This window comes from Lipotes vexillifer, unplaced genomic scaffold, assembly GCF_000442215.2.
Source record: "Lipotes vexillifer unplaced genomic scaffold, Lipotes_vexillifer_v1.1 scaffold1347, whole genome shotgun sequence".
Classification (NCBI taxonomy): Eukaryota; Metazoa; Chordata; class Mammalia; order Artiodactyla; family Lipotidae; genus Lipotes; species Lipotes vexillifer.
In genome coordinates this window covers 100,530-120,176 of record NW_006796201.1, presented here as the reverse complement: position 1 = coordinate 120,176, position 19,647 = coordinate 100,530, and the positions used below count along the sequence as shown (strand labels likewise).

General features: G+C 51.9%; 1 protein-coding gene across 1 annotated transcript in view; it reads left to right on the top strand.

Moving 5' to 3' along the window:
* Nucleotides 1–19,271, top strand: part of PLLP (plasmolipin) — a 21,060-nt gene extending 1,789 nt beyond the window's left edge. Inside the window, exons 2-4 of the mRNA XM_007468284.1 lie at nucleotides 14,888–15,061; nucleotides 17,075–17,197; nucleotides 18,318–19,271. Coding sequence (XP_007468346.1) covers nucleotides 14,888–15,061; nucleotides 17,075–17,197; nucleotides 18,318–18,434 — 414 coding nt within the window. The 3' untranslated portion in view covers nucleotides 18,435–19,271. The remainder of the gene's footprint in view (nucleotides 1–14,887; nucleotides 15,062–17,074; nucleotides 17,198–18,317) is intronic.
* Nucleotides 19,272–19,647: the final 376 nt, after the last annotated feature.

Here is a 19,647-nt window from a genome sequence, read left to right as displayed (position 1 = left end):
AGGGAAAGGGTGTTCAAAGGGCGGGCCACTGTGCGGGGCAAGGCTTGGGGCTGGGGAAGTGGAAGGGAAGTGGGGAGAGTAGCCAGCAGGTTGGTTTAGCCCAGTGTAGGGGAGGAAGAAATTTTCCTCTACCGGTCTAGTTCTTCTGGCTGGTCTAAGAGTTAAATTGACATGAGAGAGATTAACAGGAGAAAATCAAAGTTTAATCACATGTACACATGGGAAAGACCCAGAAAAACTGAGGAACTCCCCAAATGGCCAAATCCCTCCCCTTAAACACCATCTTCAGCTAAAGACACAAGAGGGTGTTGAGGATGGGGAGCCAGTTATGGGAGGTGAGCAGGAAAAGCACAGTAAACAATTGTGATTCAGATTTAAGTCGTTACTTTTTCCAATGATATGTTTCTAGAGATTTGGTCCACCTCTTGGTACTGTGAGGGAGACACCCTTACAGATGGAGATTTCCCTTACACATGTAAATGTTTCTTACAAAAGGGTAAGAAACCTTGGTTTTCAGTTTTTCCCATGTCTGCTGTTTCTTAGATTAGCAGCTTAAAATTATTATGCCAAGAGATGAATTTTGGGGTGGCAAGTTTTGCTCCCCTACACTGGAGCTGAAGCGCTTGTTTCTGGGTGGCCAGAAGCGGAAGGCTTGAATACCTTGCAAGAAGTGGTGACCATGTTCTGTTTGCAGCCTTAGGGGGTTTGGAACAGCAGAGGGATCCCTGCTGGGCTGAGCAGGATGACCCCCTGCCTGGTGGGTCCCCAGGGTTAGCTCCCGGTAGACAGGACCTGAGCATCAGCCCCTTTTGCATTTGAACAATGAAACTTGGAATAAGGGGAACTAGAGGAAGGTCCTGCTGTGCCTGCAAGGACTGGGGTAGCTTCCTGTGGCAGAGGCTTGTTCTCTGATTTGGGGGTCCCCGTGGGCTGAGCATCTGGGTCCCATTGTGCAAATGTAGACACTGAGCTGTCCATGGAATGCAGGACTGGCCTGGAGAGCTGTGGTGGAGCTTGACACTTAGACTCCCAGGGACTGAGTGTGAGTGGGATGGCCTTCTTCTGCCCTCCCTGCAGTGCTTTTGGGGCCCGGGGGAAGGGGGCAAGGGTCTCCCATCAGAGTTCTGAAGACCTGCACCTTTTAGTGCCTTCACCAATTGGCTTGTGGGAGAAGCTGCTTCCTGAACTGTTTCTCTGGCAATGGACAGTTCCACAGGGTCTGAGACAAGGAGGGTTCCACTCAACAGGCACCCCGTCTTCTGGGAAGCCATCATAGCTCCCATCACTCAGGTGCAAACTAAGCTCCAGGCCTTCTGCCAATAACTTCATATTCTCTTATTCACCTCCACTTTACAGGTGAGGAAACTGAGGCTCAGGGGTCAGTTCTTTGCCCAAGAGCTCACAGAGTGATAGAGCTGGGATCTAAGCCCTGAGTGGCCTGACTTTTCTGATCCGTGCTCTATTACCGCACTCATCTGGGCTCCTACTGGGCACTGGATATGGTGCTGTTGTGGGAGTGATGGAGACCCCAGGCTCAGGGCCTGCTGTCCAGAAGCTCTTTGTGAGCTCAAAGGACGAGCTACCTGTGGAGGGATCAGGGAAGGCTGCCTGGAGGAGGCAGTACATGGGAAGGTGAAAGCTAATTCTCCATCAAACCCTTTTGTTTCCCAGGATCTGGTGAAGAGTTCCAGATGTGGGAGGAGGGTGGTACGAAGGGAAGGTAGAAAGGCCCCAGCTTCTTGAGAAGGAGATGTGTTCTTTGTTTATTTTAGTATTAAATGTGTCCTGAAGAACCAACCTCAGTGTTCACTGATTTATCGCTCCCCCCAATCCCATCTAGCTCCAGAAAGAACATGAGATGGAATATGATATCAAGTCGCATATGATGGAAGAGTTAACATAATATATTTTTAAAAGTTAGTGGTGTATGTGTGGGTTGGGTAGGGATTGACTTAAAGAGAGCTAAAAGGAGATCTGGAATCTGTCGCAAGTTTAAGGCTGTCGATTCTTTGTTGAGTTTCCTAGCAGCCTAGGCAAAAAGGGAAACATGAATTTATGCAGATAGCATCTAAAAATGGAAGCAGGCAAGTTTGATCTAGAGACAGCTCTTGGTCATTAAAAACCTGGAAGCTTTTTTTTTTAATACAGCAGGTTCTTATTAGTTATCTATTTTGTACATATTAGTGTATATATGTCAATCCCAATCTCCCAATTCATCACATGTGGGAGGTAGGGTGCTTTGGATGGGAAGGAGGAAATTCAGGAAGGGGAACTCATCAGGGGCCAGGGCCACTAGGGGAGGCTTCCTGACGGAACTGGGCCCTGAAGGGTTTAGTTATGTGGAAGGGGTAGTAAGGAGGTGCAGAGCAGATGAACCTTGGAATACCTCGTATAAAGGCCCAGCAGTCAGAAGGCATCCTTGAGGCTCAGGACATAGAAACCATATGAATGGCCTGTGTCGGTAGGGCATTTGTGTGTGGCATCTTTTATCCTTCCTTCTTGCCCTATCTTCTGGGATTGGGGGTGGTCACATGATTCCCAGTTGGCAGGTGAATAAACAGATCAGAAGCCTCACCTGCCACTTGATCACAGTGATCCATGGGTGGTGGTGAGAGTATTGGTGGAAGCAGAGAGCCTTGGGTTCAAATCCTGGCTCTGTCATCTTGGGCAAGTTCCCTAATATCCCTGAGCCTCAGTTTCCTTGTCTGTGAAATGGTGATGGTGGTATTGTGAGGAATGTGGAAGCTGATGCCTGCAAAGGGCTTAGCGCTGTATATGTTAGAACGAAGGGCAGTTAGGATTCACAGGGTCATAGAATCCTAGGGCTCTTACACCTGCTCCCAAAGGCCCCTCGGTGTGTCCTCAACATGAACTTGCATTCTTCCAGGGACAGGGAGCTCAGTCCCTCTAAAGGCTACCTGCTCCATCCTTGTGCACCTGGGAGTGTGAGAAAGTTTTTCCTTGTGGTAATCCTGACTCTTTCTCCAGCTCCACAAGGCATGGCAGCCACTTTTCGGGTTGGAGGGCAGGGCAGAGGCTGAAAGTCAGCTCTTTCTGTTGGCTAGACAGGGTTGTTGGGATCTGCGAGGTGCGAGCAGAGGTTGGCCATATTGGGATCACAGTGCTGGGGACTCACAGGGTTTTCCATAGCACTGAGTTTCGTGGGTTCAGCCTCCTTAGGGCAGCATCCCCCGCCCTGCATGCTACCCACCTTCCTTCCCACTCCACTGTACCCAGCAAAACAATGCCTGTATTGTTAGCTCCGCCTACCCGCCCCACTTTGTGGCTAGGAGAGTGTCGAGTGTTTGGAATCCATTTATAATTATGTAACAATATAGGGACACATTATCCTTAAAAAGCAAAAACCTAGGGCTTCCCTGGTGGCGCAGTGCTTGAGAGTCCGCCTGCCGATGCAGGAGACGCGGGTTCGTGCCCCGTTTCGGGAAGATCCCACATGCCGCGGAGCGGCTGGGCCCGTGAGCCATGGCCACTGAGCCTGCGCGTCCGGAGCCTGTGCTCCGCAAATGGGAGAGGCCACAACAGTGAGAGGCCCGCATAATGCAAGGAAAAAAAAAAAAAGCAAAAACCTATTACAGGTAAGGCTAAAGTTATTCTTGGGTCCCCTACCCCTCTCCCCAAGGAAACTGCTGTGTTGGGGTGTTTCTAGTTCTTTTTCCTGTGCATTTTAAAAAACATTGATGGTTTTATTCTGTATCCTTTGTTGGGTTGCTTTTCTCACACCCAGGGCACCTGCATCTCTTCATGTTATGTAGAGCTGTCTGCCTCCTTCCTGTTTCGGGCTATCCCAGGATGTCACGGTAGGGCCCTAGCTCATTTAGCCATTTCTCTATTGATGGGCCTGTTTTTATTCTTTGAAAAAATTATACAGACATACGGCAAAAATGTTCCAGCAGTCCAAAGCGTTATCAATGAAAATGTAATCTCTCATCCCAGTCGGGACACTCCTCCCACCCCATCCCCCACCCTTGCCCGAGGCATTATGGGTGTGGCATTCCAGGGTGAGTCAGTGCAGTTATTTCTACACAGAATCCCTCTCAAAACACAGGTAGGCGCACTCTGCCTGTGTCCTGCCATGCTTTTACCCCCTTGGCAATACACCTAGGGATGTTCTATATCATTGCACATAGAGCTACACGTATCTTTCTCTTTTTAATCTTTTATTTCCTTAATTTCTATAATAGGTAATGTATTTACAACAGTCTAGAATAAGATAGAGTGGGAAAGAACACAGTGAAAAATCTCTGTCCCATTTGGTTAGAGTTGACCTCCCCCATGCCCATTCTTCTCTGTTTCCTGTGTAGCATTTTAGGCTTTCTTTAAGGAGATCTGCAAATGTGGCTATAGATCCCCACCTCTCCCCACTTTACTCCAGGGCTATAGTCTATCCACATCCTTCTGCACTTTTCCTTTTTCACTTAAAAGTGTGTCATGGGGGTCTTTTCGTCTCAGTACCTGAAGCGTGATCACCTCTCTTGCGCCTTCTGTAGCAGCCCATCCCGCAGCTGTGTTGTGAGTTGTGTGGCCCGTCCCTTTGTTGACAGACACTTGGGTTTCCACTCTTGCTGTTCCACACTGTCACGGTGAATGATCTCGCCCAAGCCACTGAGCGCATCTGTATGGTACATTTCTGGAAGGGGGACCGCTGGCTCAGGTTATGTGTGTTAGTGATTTTGTTAGAGATTGTCAGATGCCCTCCATAGGGGTCACATTTGTGCCCCTCAGTGAGCCTTCTCCTAGAGTGCCTGTTCCCTACAGCTCCCATCTGACAGGCAAAATGGCAGGTCAGGGTAGCATTGTTTTGCATTTCTCTTATGAGTGAGGTTAAAGAACCTCACTTTTTAAAATATGTTTAAGAGCCATTTGCATTTCCTTGTATGTTTGCTTCTTTCCACATTCTATTAAATTGTTGGTCTTTGCCCTATCAATTGCTAGGAGTGCTAGATGTTTTACAAATATTTTTTTCCTAGTTTGTTTTTTGACTTTGCTCAGGGTATTTTTTTTGTTTGTTTTTTTATGGTGTTTTTTGTTTGCTTGTTTGTTTTGTTTTGTTTTTGGTCAGAAAGACTTATTTTTATGTTGCCGAATTTCTTGTTTTCTTTCCTTTTTTCTTTCTGGCTTCTGGAAACTGTCAGAGTTAGGACTTTCCCACTTCGAGGTAATAAAGAAATTCTCCCATGTAGGGCTTGAAAAGTGTTGCATCATCCACAGTCAACCACAGTCCTGGAAGACTGCTGGAGGAGACAGCTTCATTTGGGTGCTAAAGTGTCTTTAGTGCCTTCCCAACACTTTAAATTTAAATCTGGAGCTCTGGATCCTGGGAAGACAACTGTATCTATCTGGGATGTATTAAAATTGTTAATTTTTGTTGTATTTAATTTTATAGTTAGCTTCTACTGTGGTAGATAATGCAGGTTTTCTACTTTTTAGTGATTTAAAAGTTTCTTTTTAAAATTCTTATTTGTGTGATAAATCCACATTCATCAATGAGGACTAGTTAAATAAATTATGATACATTTATGCAGTGGCATACGATACAGTTAGTAAAAAGATAACTTCTTACCCCTCAACGAAAACAATAAGGCAGCTCTGTATGTGTGTAATGATGGACAATCTCCAGGCTGTATGGTTAAGTGGAAAATGCAAGGTGAAAACCTGTGTGTGTAGAATACTGTCATTTGTCTGGGAGAAATACACACAGGCTATATAAATATACACACTCGCCTATCTGAAGTGTATGTGTGTGCATGCATGCCTAGGTAGTCTTTGGCAAGGCACTTGAGAAATCACTCTTGGTTGCCCCCAGGGAAGAAATTGAGTATCAGGGGAAGAGGGAGCCATGCTAAAAGCACCATTTTGTTACCTGTCATGCCATATATATCATGCATTTTAAAAATAAAATAACTTATCAAAAAAATCTTTCAAATAAATGAAAATAGTGGGTAAAAAAATAGGACAGGTCATTTATGGGTGCAGCAAAAGCTATGAAGATGGCACTTGAAGTCTCCCTCAGGCCCAAAGAGGGGAGGATCACAGAGCAGCCAGCAATGGCTTTGAGTTCAGTGTTACTGGCTGGGTGAAGTTTTCTTAACCATCTGTAAGTGGAAAGAGGTAAAGGCTGCGGAGCTGTCCACGTGCGGTGGATGCTCTCAGTTTCTGTTGGAGTATCAGGGCCAGGTGTTGGTTACTCCTTATCAGCTGGTGAGTTGTTTGTGGTGGAATTCAGTGAGGATTATGCCCTGATTTCCTGCTCTTGGATGGTCTGAGGGAGCTGCAGGGGGTCCTGCCCTGGTCCCCATGGCGATTTGGAACCCGAGTGTTGGGGGAGAGCCTGTTTTCCTTGGCAGTCCGGTGAGCCCAGCCCTGGATATAAACTGGTCCTTTGCTGTTGGGCTGAGTTGGCCCCTCCTGTTTGCCCAAGGGGTGGGAGGACAGGGTGGTACCACAGGGTTTCACGGAGAGGTGAGAGCAGGAAGGCCAGAGCTGAAGGTCAGGCAGGGCCCAGCTGCTAGGGAACAGACCTGGGGCTGTTCTGGGATGTTTGAGCTTCACTCAGTTAGGAGCGGAGAGGTCAGATACCAGATGATCTGCCAGCATGTATGAGATTAGCCAGATGGGGTCACTTGTCTGTCCTCGAAGTTTAGATGGGGTGGGGCTTGCTCAATGTCACCCCAAACATTAGTGACAGAGTCAGGACTAGAGCTAGTGTCTGAGGAAGGAAGTCCAGGGAATAAGGAAGACCATCACTTTAGGTGGCCCTCGCCCCAGCCCTGTTCCTCAGCAGGTAGAGAGGCCAGGCCTCATGGGGCTAATGAAGTTCATACGCTCCCAGCAGCCAGCTCTCTCTGGAGGGCCGACGAGAACATAAGATTCTGTCATCCCTTTCCACCCAGGGTTCGAGGACTGCCCCTGCCCCTTCTCTGCTCCCGCTTCCCGGGCAGTGATGCTCCCTGCAAACAAGTCTCCAGGGAGTGTCCCTACCTCCTGGAATTTGGAGTTCTGTCCTCTTCTGGGCGTCTCTATCTACTGGGTCACAGAACTGTCCTCACCCTTACCTTGCATGCATGACCTTGGGCCACGTCCATCTCTTCCATCTCTTCCGAGAGCTTTGCTTTCCTCATCCGTGAAATGGGCCAAGTGCTTTACTTGAGAGAGTTGGGCTTCCTGGGAGTGAAGCACCGGTGGGGGGGGGGCTGGATTTGGACTTGACCTGGGCTTTCAGGGGGACTAAGGCCTTCCTGGGAATGCTCTGTGTCGCTGTAAGGGTCTTAGTGCTGGGGAGGCACCGGTTGACTTTCTGGGGAGGACCAGGAGACCCCCAAGGGAGGAAGGTGAGCAGGTCTTAATTTCTGGAACCTCACCCAGGGGGTGCATTGCTGCTGGCTCTGGGAGCCAGGGAAGGCCTTGCGGATGCCTTGGGGATGCGTCTCTGTCGAGGGAACCTGCTTAGTCTCTGGCCCCAGAGTGCAGAATGGGAACCAGCAAGGGGGTAGGCAGGAGGCAGCTTGAGCTTCACGTTGGGAAGATTTTTCTAGAACCCTGAGAGAGACCCCGAAGGAAGAGTGGTGGCAGTGGGCTGGCTCCTTGACACGCAGGCTGCACACAGGGGCCGGAGGTCCTCATGAGGGGCTCTGGGGGCGGCGGGGCCATGGGGGCAGAAGTCTCTTTCATCTCTAGTTCTGAGACTCAGGGGGACTCAGGAATAACAAGCAGTGTGATAAAGGCTGCATTTGGAAAGCCCTGGAGGTGAACCAGGCCTTGAGCCAGTGTTCCCATCCTCCTCCTCCTCCATGGCAGCCCAGGCTGGGAGCGGGGTGCTCGTGGGTGGGGACCCTGGTTGCCTGGCTCCCCGCTGCACTTCCGGGGGCTATAACAGTGCCTGGCAGAGAGCGTGCCCTCGGGAGAGTTTGTTCAATGACTCGATTTCGTAACTCACGTGCCTGCTTTTCAGGTAACAAAAGGGAGGCTTGGCCGAGTTAAATACCACCCCAGACCGTGTCACTTGGCTCGGGCTGGGTTCTGAATGCCCTCTCATCTCCTGTAGAGCTGGGGTGTGATGGCCTAGGATTCTCGAAGGCTCGTAGTGTACAGAGCGGGAATCCCAAGGAGCCTTTCCCTAGAGCCCCGCCCCTCGGAGGACGGAGGTGGTGTGTGGAGTTGTTGTGGCCACGCAGGCACCCGGAGCCTCTGTCCCCTGCGCCTTTGTCTCCTGGGACACAATGGGTGGCTTTTTGTCCCCATAAAGTCCCTTTCACTGTAGGGAGAAGGGCCAGGGTGGGGGTGGAGTATGGGCCTGGTCAGGCCAAGTTCTGAGTGTCCTCAGCTGCCCAGATGTGTCCCTGTGAGGGGGAACCCCGGGAAGGGTTCACGTGGTCCCCTGGGCCTCAGTTTTCTAGATGGTGCAGTGGGGAGAAAGGAGTCCTGGGGGCTGTTGGATGGGCCCTGCCCTCAGATTGTTTCTAAAACATTTAGTTTCATTGCCAATGTTTAAAAAGCTGAAGATTTCACGTAGAAATTCGGATTTCTAACGTCTCCTGAAAAATCAGAAGTTCTTGGGACTGCCCTGGTGGTCCAGTGGTTAAGACTCTGAGCTTCCAGTACAGGGGGCATGTGTTCAATCCCTGGTTGGGGAACTAAGTTCTGGCAGGCTGCTCTCAGCTCCACAGACCTCCCCTGGCCCACCTTAGTCACTTCTGTGACCTGTGTGCCTTGGCGGCTGCTGAGTTTAAAACCCTAATGTCAGCCTCCAGGCACTGAGGTTTTGTCCCCCGCGTGGACACTGCGGTGTGGGGTTTGCTTCCTCTAAGCTGTCAAACAGCCCTCCTAGCCACTCACAACTGCTACAACTTTTCACTTTTTCCTTTACAGTATTCTACTTGCATGACACACCTGTGAGGTGACCAGGAGAGGTGTACTTGTCCAACCCCCTCACGTGTCAGATGAAGAAACAAACCAGGAAGGTTAGGTGCCTCTTCTAAGACCACACGGCAAATCTACAAGGGTCTAACTCAGCCCAGGCGGTGGAGAGGATTAAAAGGAGAGTTGGCGTGACCATCTTTGGGCGGGAGAGGAGTTAGCCAAGTGCTCATGGGATTGGTGGAGTCCCTCCAGTAAGTACAAGGGAGGGAAGGCTGTGGGCCCCCCTGGAGGAGCCCTGTGTTGAGGAGTGTCAGGCCTTAGACTTAGGGGATCCTTGGAGAACACTGAGCAGACCTCCCTGCTCCCATTGTACAGGGGGGAAGACTGAGGTCTAAAGGGGTGAAGGGTTCTGCCCAGGGACCCTTAGCCTGTGAGGAGTGGAGGGAGTGTAGCTGCAGGAGGTGTCCTGGGGGGTGGCTGGACTGGGTTCTGCTCCCTACCACCTGTGCACCTCCCTTTCTTTGGATAAGCCCAGCTGCCTTATCTGAAAGGTGGGCGGGGGCCCCACTGGCTGAGGACCCTTATCTGCCAGGAACTGTGCCTGGTGCTTATTAGATGTATTATTTCTCCAAGGCCTCACACCCCTAGGAACTGCACACACTATTACTACTGCAGGAAACCAGCCACAGAGAATGGATTGGGAAACCCATGTTCTAACCTCTCAGAGTGATAACATTAGAGCATGGAGAGCATTAAGCCTATGTTGGGCATTGGTCTAAGTACCTTACATATATTACTTCATTTACATCTACCCTGTGAGGTAGGCACATTTTGAATATAAGGACACTGAGGCACAGAGAGGTTCAGCAACTTGCCTGAGGTCACACAGCTAGTAAGTTGGCAGGTCCAGAGCTTGAACCCAGGGAGTTAATAGACCACCTTTCCATTAGAGTTAATGCCAACACCCCCCAGTTAAATCAGATCATAACAGCCATTTGTAGACTCAAAGAGTAGCTAAGAAAGATGTATTCGTTTCCTACAGCTGCCATAACAAAATGCCACAAACTAGGTTGCCTAAAAAACATAACAAGGGGCTTCCCTGGTGGCGCAGTGGTTGAGAGTCCACTTGCCAATGCAGGGGACACGGGTTCATGCTCCGGTCCGGGAAGATCCCACATGCCGCGGAGCGGCTGGGCCCGTGAGCCATGGTCGCTGAGCCTGCGCATCCGGAGCCTGTGCTCCGCAATGGGAGAGGCCACAACAGTGAGAGGCCCACATACCGCAAAAAAAAAAACACACACACACAAAAAATACCCACCAAAAAACAGAGGGACTTCCCTGGCAGTCCAGTGGTTAAGACTCTGTGCTTCCACTGCAGGGGGGCATGGGTTTGATCCCATGTAAGATCCCACATACCACGTGGTGTGGCCAAAAATAAAAAAATAAAACAAAAATTTATTCTCTCACAGTATTAGAAGTCCAAAATCAAGGTGCTGGCAAGGTTGGTTCCTTCTGGAGGCTCTGAAGGAGAGTCTGTTCCATGCCTCTCTCCTAGCTTCTGGTGGTTGCCAGCAATCCTTTGTGTTCCTTGGCTTGGAGACACATCACTCTAATCTCTGCCTCCATCTTCACATGGTGTTCTCCCTCTGTGTGTCTCTTTGTCCAGTTTCCCTCTTATAAGAACTCCACTCCCTGGATTGGGGCCCACCCTAACTGAGGAATGCCTCTTGGTCAGGCATTTGTGACTAATCCCTCTCCTCTCTGGACCTGCAGGTGCTTTTAACAAAAATATCTCTGTTATCCAGTCGTTGAGAAATTTTTGTTTGGAGGTGCAAAGGTCCTGGGGCATGTGTGAATGTGACTTTTTTTTTCTCTTACATTTCTTGAATGTGATCTTTTTGACAGCCACCATTTAAAGAGAAAATCCCTAATCAGAAATCTTTAGGTTTTCAGGAAGACAGGGTTTGTTTGTTTTTTTCCTTCAAGATTTCCAGACCTTTCTCTTTATCTGCAGTGCATGCCTGAGGAGGTGTTGCTGGGGCCTCAGAGAGTTTGGAAGGACCAAGGGGATGAGGTTTGGTTCTGTGTATGTGTGTGTGTCTGTCTTTAAGAGTAAGACACACAGATATATGTGTAGACCCCCATAGAGAAACATGGGGACAGATGAACATGTAGGCAAGAGACAGGGACCCCCAGAGGTAAAGGCACAGAGTTCTGTTCTTCGTCACATGGCTCCCTCCCTTCACCTCTCGCATGCACACATGTCCCAGTGAGATCTTTCTTGGCCTTCTTATCCTTCTCAGCTGAATTCTTCCCCACAGCACATATCCTGCGTTTCCCTCATGTATTGGGTTTTTATCTGCTACCCGCCCCGCTGTCCCCCACCAGGAGAGCAGGGCTTTTCATGTTTTGACTCACACACACAGTGGTAGGTGCTCAACAGATATTTGTTGAATGAGTGAACCCAGAGGGATGCACACGGCAAGGCCTGTGGTCAGAGAGGGTGTCAGAATTGCACGAGGGCCTGTGTGAAGCCCTGCGTGCAGGTGGCAGAGTTGGGGCCTCCTGCTTTGCTCTCCACCCTCGTCACCCTACTGCCCTCCCCCTGCACATTGGGGTTTACTGTTCTGTACTGGACTATAAGACAAGTCCTCTGGCCCCTTCCAGCTAGACTGTGGGTCCACAGCAGGAGGGAGGGGTCCAGCAGCTCCTGCAGCTTCTGGAGATGAGGCCTGGGCCCAGCTCCCCATGCAGGGCCACCCCGGCCAGCAGAGGGTCAACACATGTAGGGGTGCCCTGTCCTGGGCTGGGGCACTTCCTGTAGATTCTTGGGGCTGAGGGGGGTGAGGGGACAGGGAAAACCAGTCTGTCTGGTTGAGATGGGGGAGGGCAGAAACTAAGGCGGCTCCCTGGGCACAGGGCCAGGGCAGCAAGGCCAGAAGGAACACCAGAAATTCCCACTGCTTATCCAGCAGCCTTGTCTCTCAGAGGCTGCGCTTGCTGATCCGGAAATCAGGGCTGGGCAGGAGGGCGAGGCAGAGACCAGAGAGCCTGGATGCCTGCGGGGCCTCCCCCCTCGGAGCCAGCGAAGTGTCCTCATTTTTTATACATCACTAAGTAACTCAGTAGCCCAGGTTCCAGAGAACGACAGATCTGGGTTCAAATCCTGCCCTGCCCTTTACCCACAGGTGACCGTAGATGACTCATTTTCCTCTGAGCTCCTGTTTGGAAAATGGGGATAATACATAATACTGACTAATGAGAGGGTTATGGGGAAGTCAGTGAAATAAAAGGGAAGGTGCTTACCTGAGGCCTGGCACACAGCTGGAGGGCATTATGTGGTTATTGTGACCAAGCCCATGAGTAATACACCAACAATTGATAAGTGTACATTAGTGTAAACCCAGATCGATCCTTTCTTGATTTTTCAGTTCACCGCATTTTCTAACTTCCTTTCAGATAGTTGGAACCAGGCAACACGATGGCATGGAGGCCTGTAAGGACCCTACTTTAAGTGAGGAGATATCTGCCCCTGACACGCTCAGTCCTCCCCTGGGAGGGTCCTGCGTCCTGCTGCTTCGGGAGTGTCTGTTTTCCTTTGTAACAGTGACCCTCCCCCAGCCCTGGGGACTTTTGGCCCCGCTGATGTGTCTGTTTCAGGCAGGGTGTCCTAAGGTGGGTGGCTGGGGGGCTGTGCTGAGACACCCGCACTCTGGGTCCTCATGGGTCAGGGCTCTGCCCCCAGCGGTATGACTGCCCTCAAGGCCCTGCTACCTGTCCCACCTTCCTCACCTGCAAACTGGGCCCCATGGGCCACCCAGCCTGTGGTGGTGGCTAGAGGAGAGCACTAGAGGCTAGAGGTAGGGCAGGGGAGGCTGGCAGGGTGCACTGTGGGGTGGGCGTCCCTGGGGTCTCACCCCCCCCACCCCGGAACGGGGGGAGGAGCAGGTGCAAAAATCTGGAGAGAGGAGGGAGTGGGTGCTTTCCCGAGTCTCCCACTCCCACCCCTGGGTGGAGGGAGGCAGGGCTGGGAGCACATTCACCGATTCACCCCTGCGTCCTCTTGTGACACACAGCACCTGTGGGGGGCGGGAGTCTGACCTCTGTTTCCTGGATAAGGAAACGAGGCCAGTTACCTCCTGAGCATGTGTTTATAAAGCAGGTCTATGCGCCAGGCACTGCCGGGCACTGGAGACACAGCGAGGACCAAAGAAGGATTCCTCGGGGGCCTGCGTTCTAGCAGGCGGACTAGAGTTGCCCTGGTGAGCCGCACAGAGCGGGAAGGCACTTGCCTGGTATCCCATAGCCCAGGCAGGATGAAATCCCAGCTCCCGACCCCTAAGCCCAGGGCTCCACCTCTCACTTCCAGGTGATGGGGAGAAAGGAAAGTCGTCACAGGGGCTGCTGGACGCCCGGCCTCAGCTAGGCTCATTCCTGCCCTGACCCCACAGGTGTAGGGGGATCGATACAGAAACTTCCCTTTTGGTCCTTGGCAGGGGTGCTTCGGTGGGGTGCCTGGCAGGCACTCATTCTGGCTGCTCTGGGGTGAGTGACAGCTCTCCCGTGTCTGGTCTAGGAGCTTGTGGTGGGGGGACTTTCTGTCCCCCAAACCAGCAGCAGAGGTGGGTTTTGCTCCTGAGCCACTTCCCTGTGATCCGACTGATGGTTGGCTCATCCTTGAGACGGTGGCAAGGTCACTGGGAGCCTTGGTGTCACACACTGCCCACGGGAGAAGAGCGACAGCCTCCTCTGTGTCTTCATCAGCAAAGCAGCCCTTCTCCACAGCCCCCCGGTAGATCCTCCCTCCCTCAGCGGCCAGTCCCGGGGCCTGCTGCCAGCCAGGGATTCTGGGGAACGCCCGTGTGGTGAAGGAGGCCGTCCTGGCCTGTGGGGTCTCAGCCAGCAGGGAAGTGGCCAGGAGAGGCTTGGGGGAGGCTAGGATGGCCACAAGTGAGGTACCACCCTGCCAAGTTCCCCACGAGGCCACTGAGGGGTTCAGCCAACCTACCGTGTAAAATTTCCTGCAGCACAGCGTCCCCAGCTGGAATTGTTCGTTTATGTATACAAACCCCCATGGGCCCTAAACCTATGAGGTAGGTATGCTCTTTATACTCATGTGACAGGTGATGTGTCCAGAGCACAGAGTGGTTGTGAGCTTACCCAGTGTCACACAGCTGGTAAGGAGAGTGCGTTTTAAATCAGGCAGTCGGCTCCGGAGGCCATGCTGTCAGCTGCTACACACACTACAGGGATGTTGGGGCCCACCCTGCCACATAGGAATGGCGTGATAGGTCCTTTTGCTTTTCTGAGGCCCAGTTTCACCTGTAAGGTGGGGATGGTAACACCTGTATTGAGGGGCAATTAGGAGAGTCGGAGAAGCTGGGGGTGGAAGGGGCTTGGTAGGGCACCAGGCAGAGGTCACCGTACCTCTGGGACTCTGCTTGTATGTCCCTCCCTCAGGGATGTGCTGGTGACTTCATCTTTCTTTCAGAGGCTTTTACTAAGCCCCTGACCAAGCTCGGGTCCTGTACTGGGTGCTGAGATGCACCTATGAATGGGACAGTCATTGTCTTGCCCGTGGGGAACTGGGCAAGCCTGGGACACCACCCCTCCGGGGCTGCAGGGGTCTCACCCTTGAGGCAGCAGGGTGGAAGGCACTGCTGCTGTGGCTTCCAGTCTGGGGAAGGAAACAGAATTACAGTCTTGGGTGGTGGGTGCCTGGGGGGCCATATGAGTACAGAAGAGAGTTCTGGAACCCAGACTGGAGGAGCAGGGAAGGTGCCCTGGAGCACATAACATTTCAGCTGAGATCTGAAAGGAGTACGTTACCAGGCAAGGGCTTGGTATGTATTGGTATGCAGTAGGAGCCAAATAAATTTTTCTTGGGCAAATGAGAAATGTGTCCTGCAGAGGGCGCCCCACGGCAAAGGCCTGGAAGCCTCTGGTCTGTGGCCTCCAGCCTGAGTACTGGGGGCTCTGGGAGACGCTGGCCCTGTCTTGCTCCCTCCAGGTGCTGGGGCTGCTGGTGTGGGCCCTGATTGCCGATACCCCGTACCACCTGTACCCGGCCTATGGCTGGGTGATATTTGTCGCTGTCTTCGTCTGGCTGGTGACAATCGTCTTCTTCATGCTCTACCTGTTTCAGCTGCACATGAAGCTATACATGGTGCCTTGGCCGCTGGTGGTGAGTCTGGGTAGGAACCCTGGGGGTGGGTCCAGGCTGACCCCTCTGCCTCTGGGTGTAGCTGTGACAATGCAGCCTTCCCTAAATGAGAAGTGGCAGGTGGGGGTTGGCTGAAGTCCTCGCTGGCCTGTAGCTCTGGGTGGGGGAGGGAGGATTGGTGGTTCAGGTGTCCAGTTTTTCTGAGCACTGAGAGCCATGAATCCAGGAGGACTTAGGCTTGACTTTCTCCCACGAAGGGAGTAGAAGTGAGGGGCTGTTGAATGGAGAGACCGGAGGCCATTTGGGATCTTGAAAGTATTTTTCCTTTTGGGGGGTAGTCGGGATTTGAATCTGTGGGTTCTGACTGGCAGCCCTGGGCCTGGAGTTTGGGCTGAGCTGGCAGGAATCACCGAGGCTGGGCCTGGTGTGTGCAGGATGGGCTGGGATCGACGTGCCATCTCACCCCCCGCATCCCGCTGTCTGCAGGGTGAGGCCCCTGCAGCCTGGCAGAGGATGGTGTCCCGGGTTGCCCGGGTCAGTCTCCTTAGGACACAGAGCTGTGAGTGTCCATAGGAAGTACCCTGGCCAGACACAGAGAAAGCTGCTAGGGCTTTTCTCTCTGACCCGGAAAACCCCTGCAGCTGGGGTCTGAGGCTTTCAGTGAGCAGAGAGAGGCAAGAGAGGCACATGATTCTAAGACAAGCAAAGCTGGGACTAGGCAGCATTGTTTGCAATTCAATGACTTTTGAAGCTGAGGAAACGTGAGTCATCCTCAAGACAGACCGTGTTTGTTAGATCTTGACATCACTGGCAGGAGCCAGGTGGTGTTTGCGGCGGGCACTGGGCTTGGAGGGAAGATCCTGGCATGAGGAGGGGGCGGCCTGACTTCCTGGCTAGGGTCCAGCCCCTGCCTCGTGTCCTAGGAGCCTTGAAGAAAGACATCCCCGGAGATGGAGGGGCCTTGGTGTCTCTTAGCACAGATCTGGGGCCCAGCCACAGCTGCTGATAGAAGGAGGCTCCTTTCCCAGGCCATGATGGCAAGGCAGTGTCTCACCCTCCTAGAGGAGGCTGAATTATGATTGCCAAATTGGGCTTTTCTGGGATAGGGGCTACAAGCCCCCTTCCGGGCGCAGGTAAGAGGCGTGAGTCAAATAGGTCAGGAGGGGTTCTGGAGAACCACACCCATCTGTCCATAGGAAGCCACCTCTACTCAGCTGTTGTTAGTGAGAATGCAAGTGCCAAATCTTGATATTTTAAGATTGAAAGTTTTATATGAAATCTTAGTTTTCATATGAAATCAAATTAAAAATGTTCGTAATATTTTTAAAAAATCTATGGGATGAGCCAAACATGCCTGAGGACCACCAGTTTGCGATCTCTGCTAAGTGTTAACTGGCTCCGGGGGCCAAGCGTTGGGGGAATGGGACCTGGGCCTGGTTGTCAGCCCAGGACCCTTCCTTGCCAGCCTGGCTTAGGGGTCCTCACCCTGGCATTTGACATGGGGCCTAGAGCCTAGGATGTGGCCGAAAGGCAGACATAGGTTCTTCCCACTGAGGGCAGAGAGGGACATTGAGGCACCACCACCCCCGCCCCCGCCCCACGGGCCAGCCTCAGAACCAAGTCCTCGGGCAACAGGGAGGGCCAGGCCTGGCTGGGAGCCAACACAAGCAGGCCCCGGGTTCTTCAGCTGGTGCACTCAGAGACAGGCTTGGTTTGGTCTCTTGCCATCAGGAATGGGTTTTGCCTTGTGGAACTGTTGCTGTCCTGACCAGGTCACTTTAGCAGCCCCTCCACAAACCCCCCCATCTCTCAGCTTTCGGTATGTTTACATTCCCTGCTCATATGGCCTCCAGGCTGACCCTGTGTAGACCGCTGTCTCTTGAGGCCTTTTTAGTGGGAAAGACCCACGTGTCTCCATCCCCATCCTTGAGCCCCAGCCCTTGTTCTGGCTACTAAAGGGATGTGCCAGGAGGTTCCACAGTTACCGGAAGTGTCTCATGTCTTAAGACTGTTCTCTCCCTCACCTACCCCCAGTTAATGATATTTAATGTGGGCGCCACCGTTCTCTACATCACGGCCTTCATCACCTGCTCTGCTTCGGTTGAACTGACGTCCCTGAAGGGCACCCGGCAGTACAACCAGCGTGCAGCTGCCTCCGTGAGTATGGTTCCCTGGGGCACCCTCGGCAGTTACAGGGGAGACAGGCCAAAGCAAGGTCTGGGCCCCTGGACTCTCACTGCTCCCTGGTCCCAGGCCAGGCACCTGCCACATGCTGAATTACCCTCCTCTCAGTGGGCTCACAGTTTTCCATTATTAACAGCAAAACCCTGAGGAACCAGAATGCTTGGGAAATACTTGGGTGGCACAAATGAAGTTTGGGTTAACTTTACTGTCAATCAGTCGTGCTGCAATGATTTAGGGCCATAGGTCCCCTTGGAGAATGTTAAAAGCGCTCTGTCCTCCCACCTGGAGAAAGGCACACACAAAAGCCTTTCGGTTTAAACCATTTGGGAGATCCTCAGGCTCTCCTGTGCAGCTCAAGCTTGGGCTCCACGCCAGGCAGCCAGTGAAGTACGAGAATCCCCTCCGTACCCGGCTCGCCTCACCCACGAGCCCCTGCAGACACTTCCTCAGTGTCCTTCCACTCCCTCAGTGGGGAGGGGGACGAGGACTGCCAGTCCTTTTGACAGACCAGGAAACTGAGGCTAAGAGAGGTGAAGGGACACGCCTAAACTGAGTCCTGGGTAGGGCGGGAGTTAGACCAGGACTTGGGTTTCCTCATTCTTTCTGGTGAGGATGGTTTTGAAATCTGAACTGTCACCAGGATAGAGACATGGAAATTCTGAACGTGGCCTTAGGTGCTAGTGTAGGGATACCTATGAATTGATTCCAGAAAAACTCCTAGGGTAGCTGAACATTGCCTTTTTAAAACGAAATCCCTGAAATGTGTCTATAAAGTAGCTCCTACCCCTTGGTGACTCTTAGCACATTGTCCAGTTATCCCTCTCAGTCTAAGACACACCTTGCTTGTGTGGTTAATGGTTCCCCACTAGAATATAAAGTTGGCACCCCAGAACCTGGTACCGATCAGCCCCCACGGTGGTTAAATGGGTGTATGGTTAAGGAGGTGGTGTGGCTCCAGAGCAGCTCATTCTGGTTGAGGGGCCCCGGGTTTCACTGTCTGCACCTACCTTCCGGGTGCTTGTATCACTGTCATAGCCCCCAGCCCCGTGTGCCGTGCTACAGACAGACTCACCTCTGCTGTCTTCTCTTTCAGTTCTTTTCGTGTTTAGTGATGATTGCCTATGGAGTGAGCGCTTTCTTCAGCTTCCAGGCCTGGCGAGGAGTAGGCAGCAATGCAGCCACCAGTCAGATGGCTGGCGGCTATGCCTAAACCACTGGTGCCATGGGCCACCCTGGGCCTGAAGGCTGTAGCCTGGTCCCTGTGCAGGTGGCCCCGCAAGCCTGAAGCGTGAGCCCTGCATGGAGTCAGCCCGAAAGGGACTACACTTGCTCTTCTCTGCTCATCAGACTCCTTGGGCTCACCCCACACTCCCAAGGAATCAGGATCCTTCCTCTGGCAGGCACATGGGCTGGAAGAGAGGCCAACAGCCAAGACCTCTCCATCCTCCATATTCAGCAGAAGGTGATGGGGGATACAGGACTCTCTCTGCTTTGTCTTTAGGACTTCGGTGTCCAAGGCTGGTACCCAGCCTTCTCATTGGCACTAAATACACTAACAATGACTCCAGACTTGCAGCCCACCATAGAATATGCCTAACAAGCAGCAATTATTTATCTCTGTTTTTGTTCTGGGAAGCTGAGCAAATTCATGAAACCGTTCTGATTCCTTAAAACATAATCCTGGCCTGACCCTCCCCCAAGCTAGCACGTCACTTGTAGGCAAACATGTCGAAAGAGGGTTATGATGCTGACAGCATGGTCTTCCTTTCCTACATTTCAGACATACTAGTTATTTTAAACAAATCAGTTTTAAGTGACTTCTCAATGATGAAAAGCTTATCCAGGTTTCCCTCCCTTTCCCAAGCCCTTGTTTGTAGTTTTCCCTTTGGGAAAAGCTGCGGACTGCCTCCTTGACACTGTTAATCAGGCACCTGGGACATAAGGGAGGGAGGGAGGGAGGGAAAGGAAGGCCTTGCTAGTGAGTTGTCCTGTGCTTGGTGGCGACTTTGCTGTTTTTTTTTTACAAAAATAAAGATGAAAGAACTTATTTGGAAAAGATGTTGGGGAATCACGGTTATAGATGCTTATAAACTCCAGGAAGCTGCAGCATAAGTCAGTACAGTCAGCCCTCCGTGGGTTTCACATCTGAGGATTCAACCAATCAGTTGATATGCAGAGTCAGCTGTATTCAAAATACTCGCCATTTTACATAAGGGACTTGAGCATCTGTGGGTTTTGGTATCCTCAGCGGTCCTGGAACCAGTGCCCCACGGATACCAAGGGACAACCGTACAAAGGTTCCAAATGCCTATTTAAAGGCAGTTCCAGTCCTGGAGTCACTCAGCACCACCAGCCACTTCTTTGACCTGAGTTGAGGTAAGATGACCAACTTCCTGCCTGCTTTGCTGGGACAGTCCCGTTCA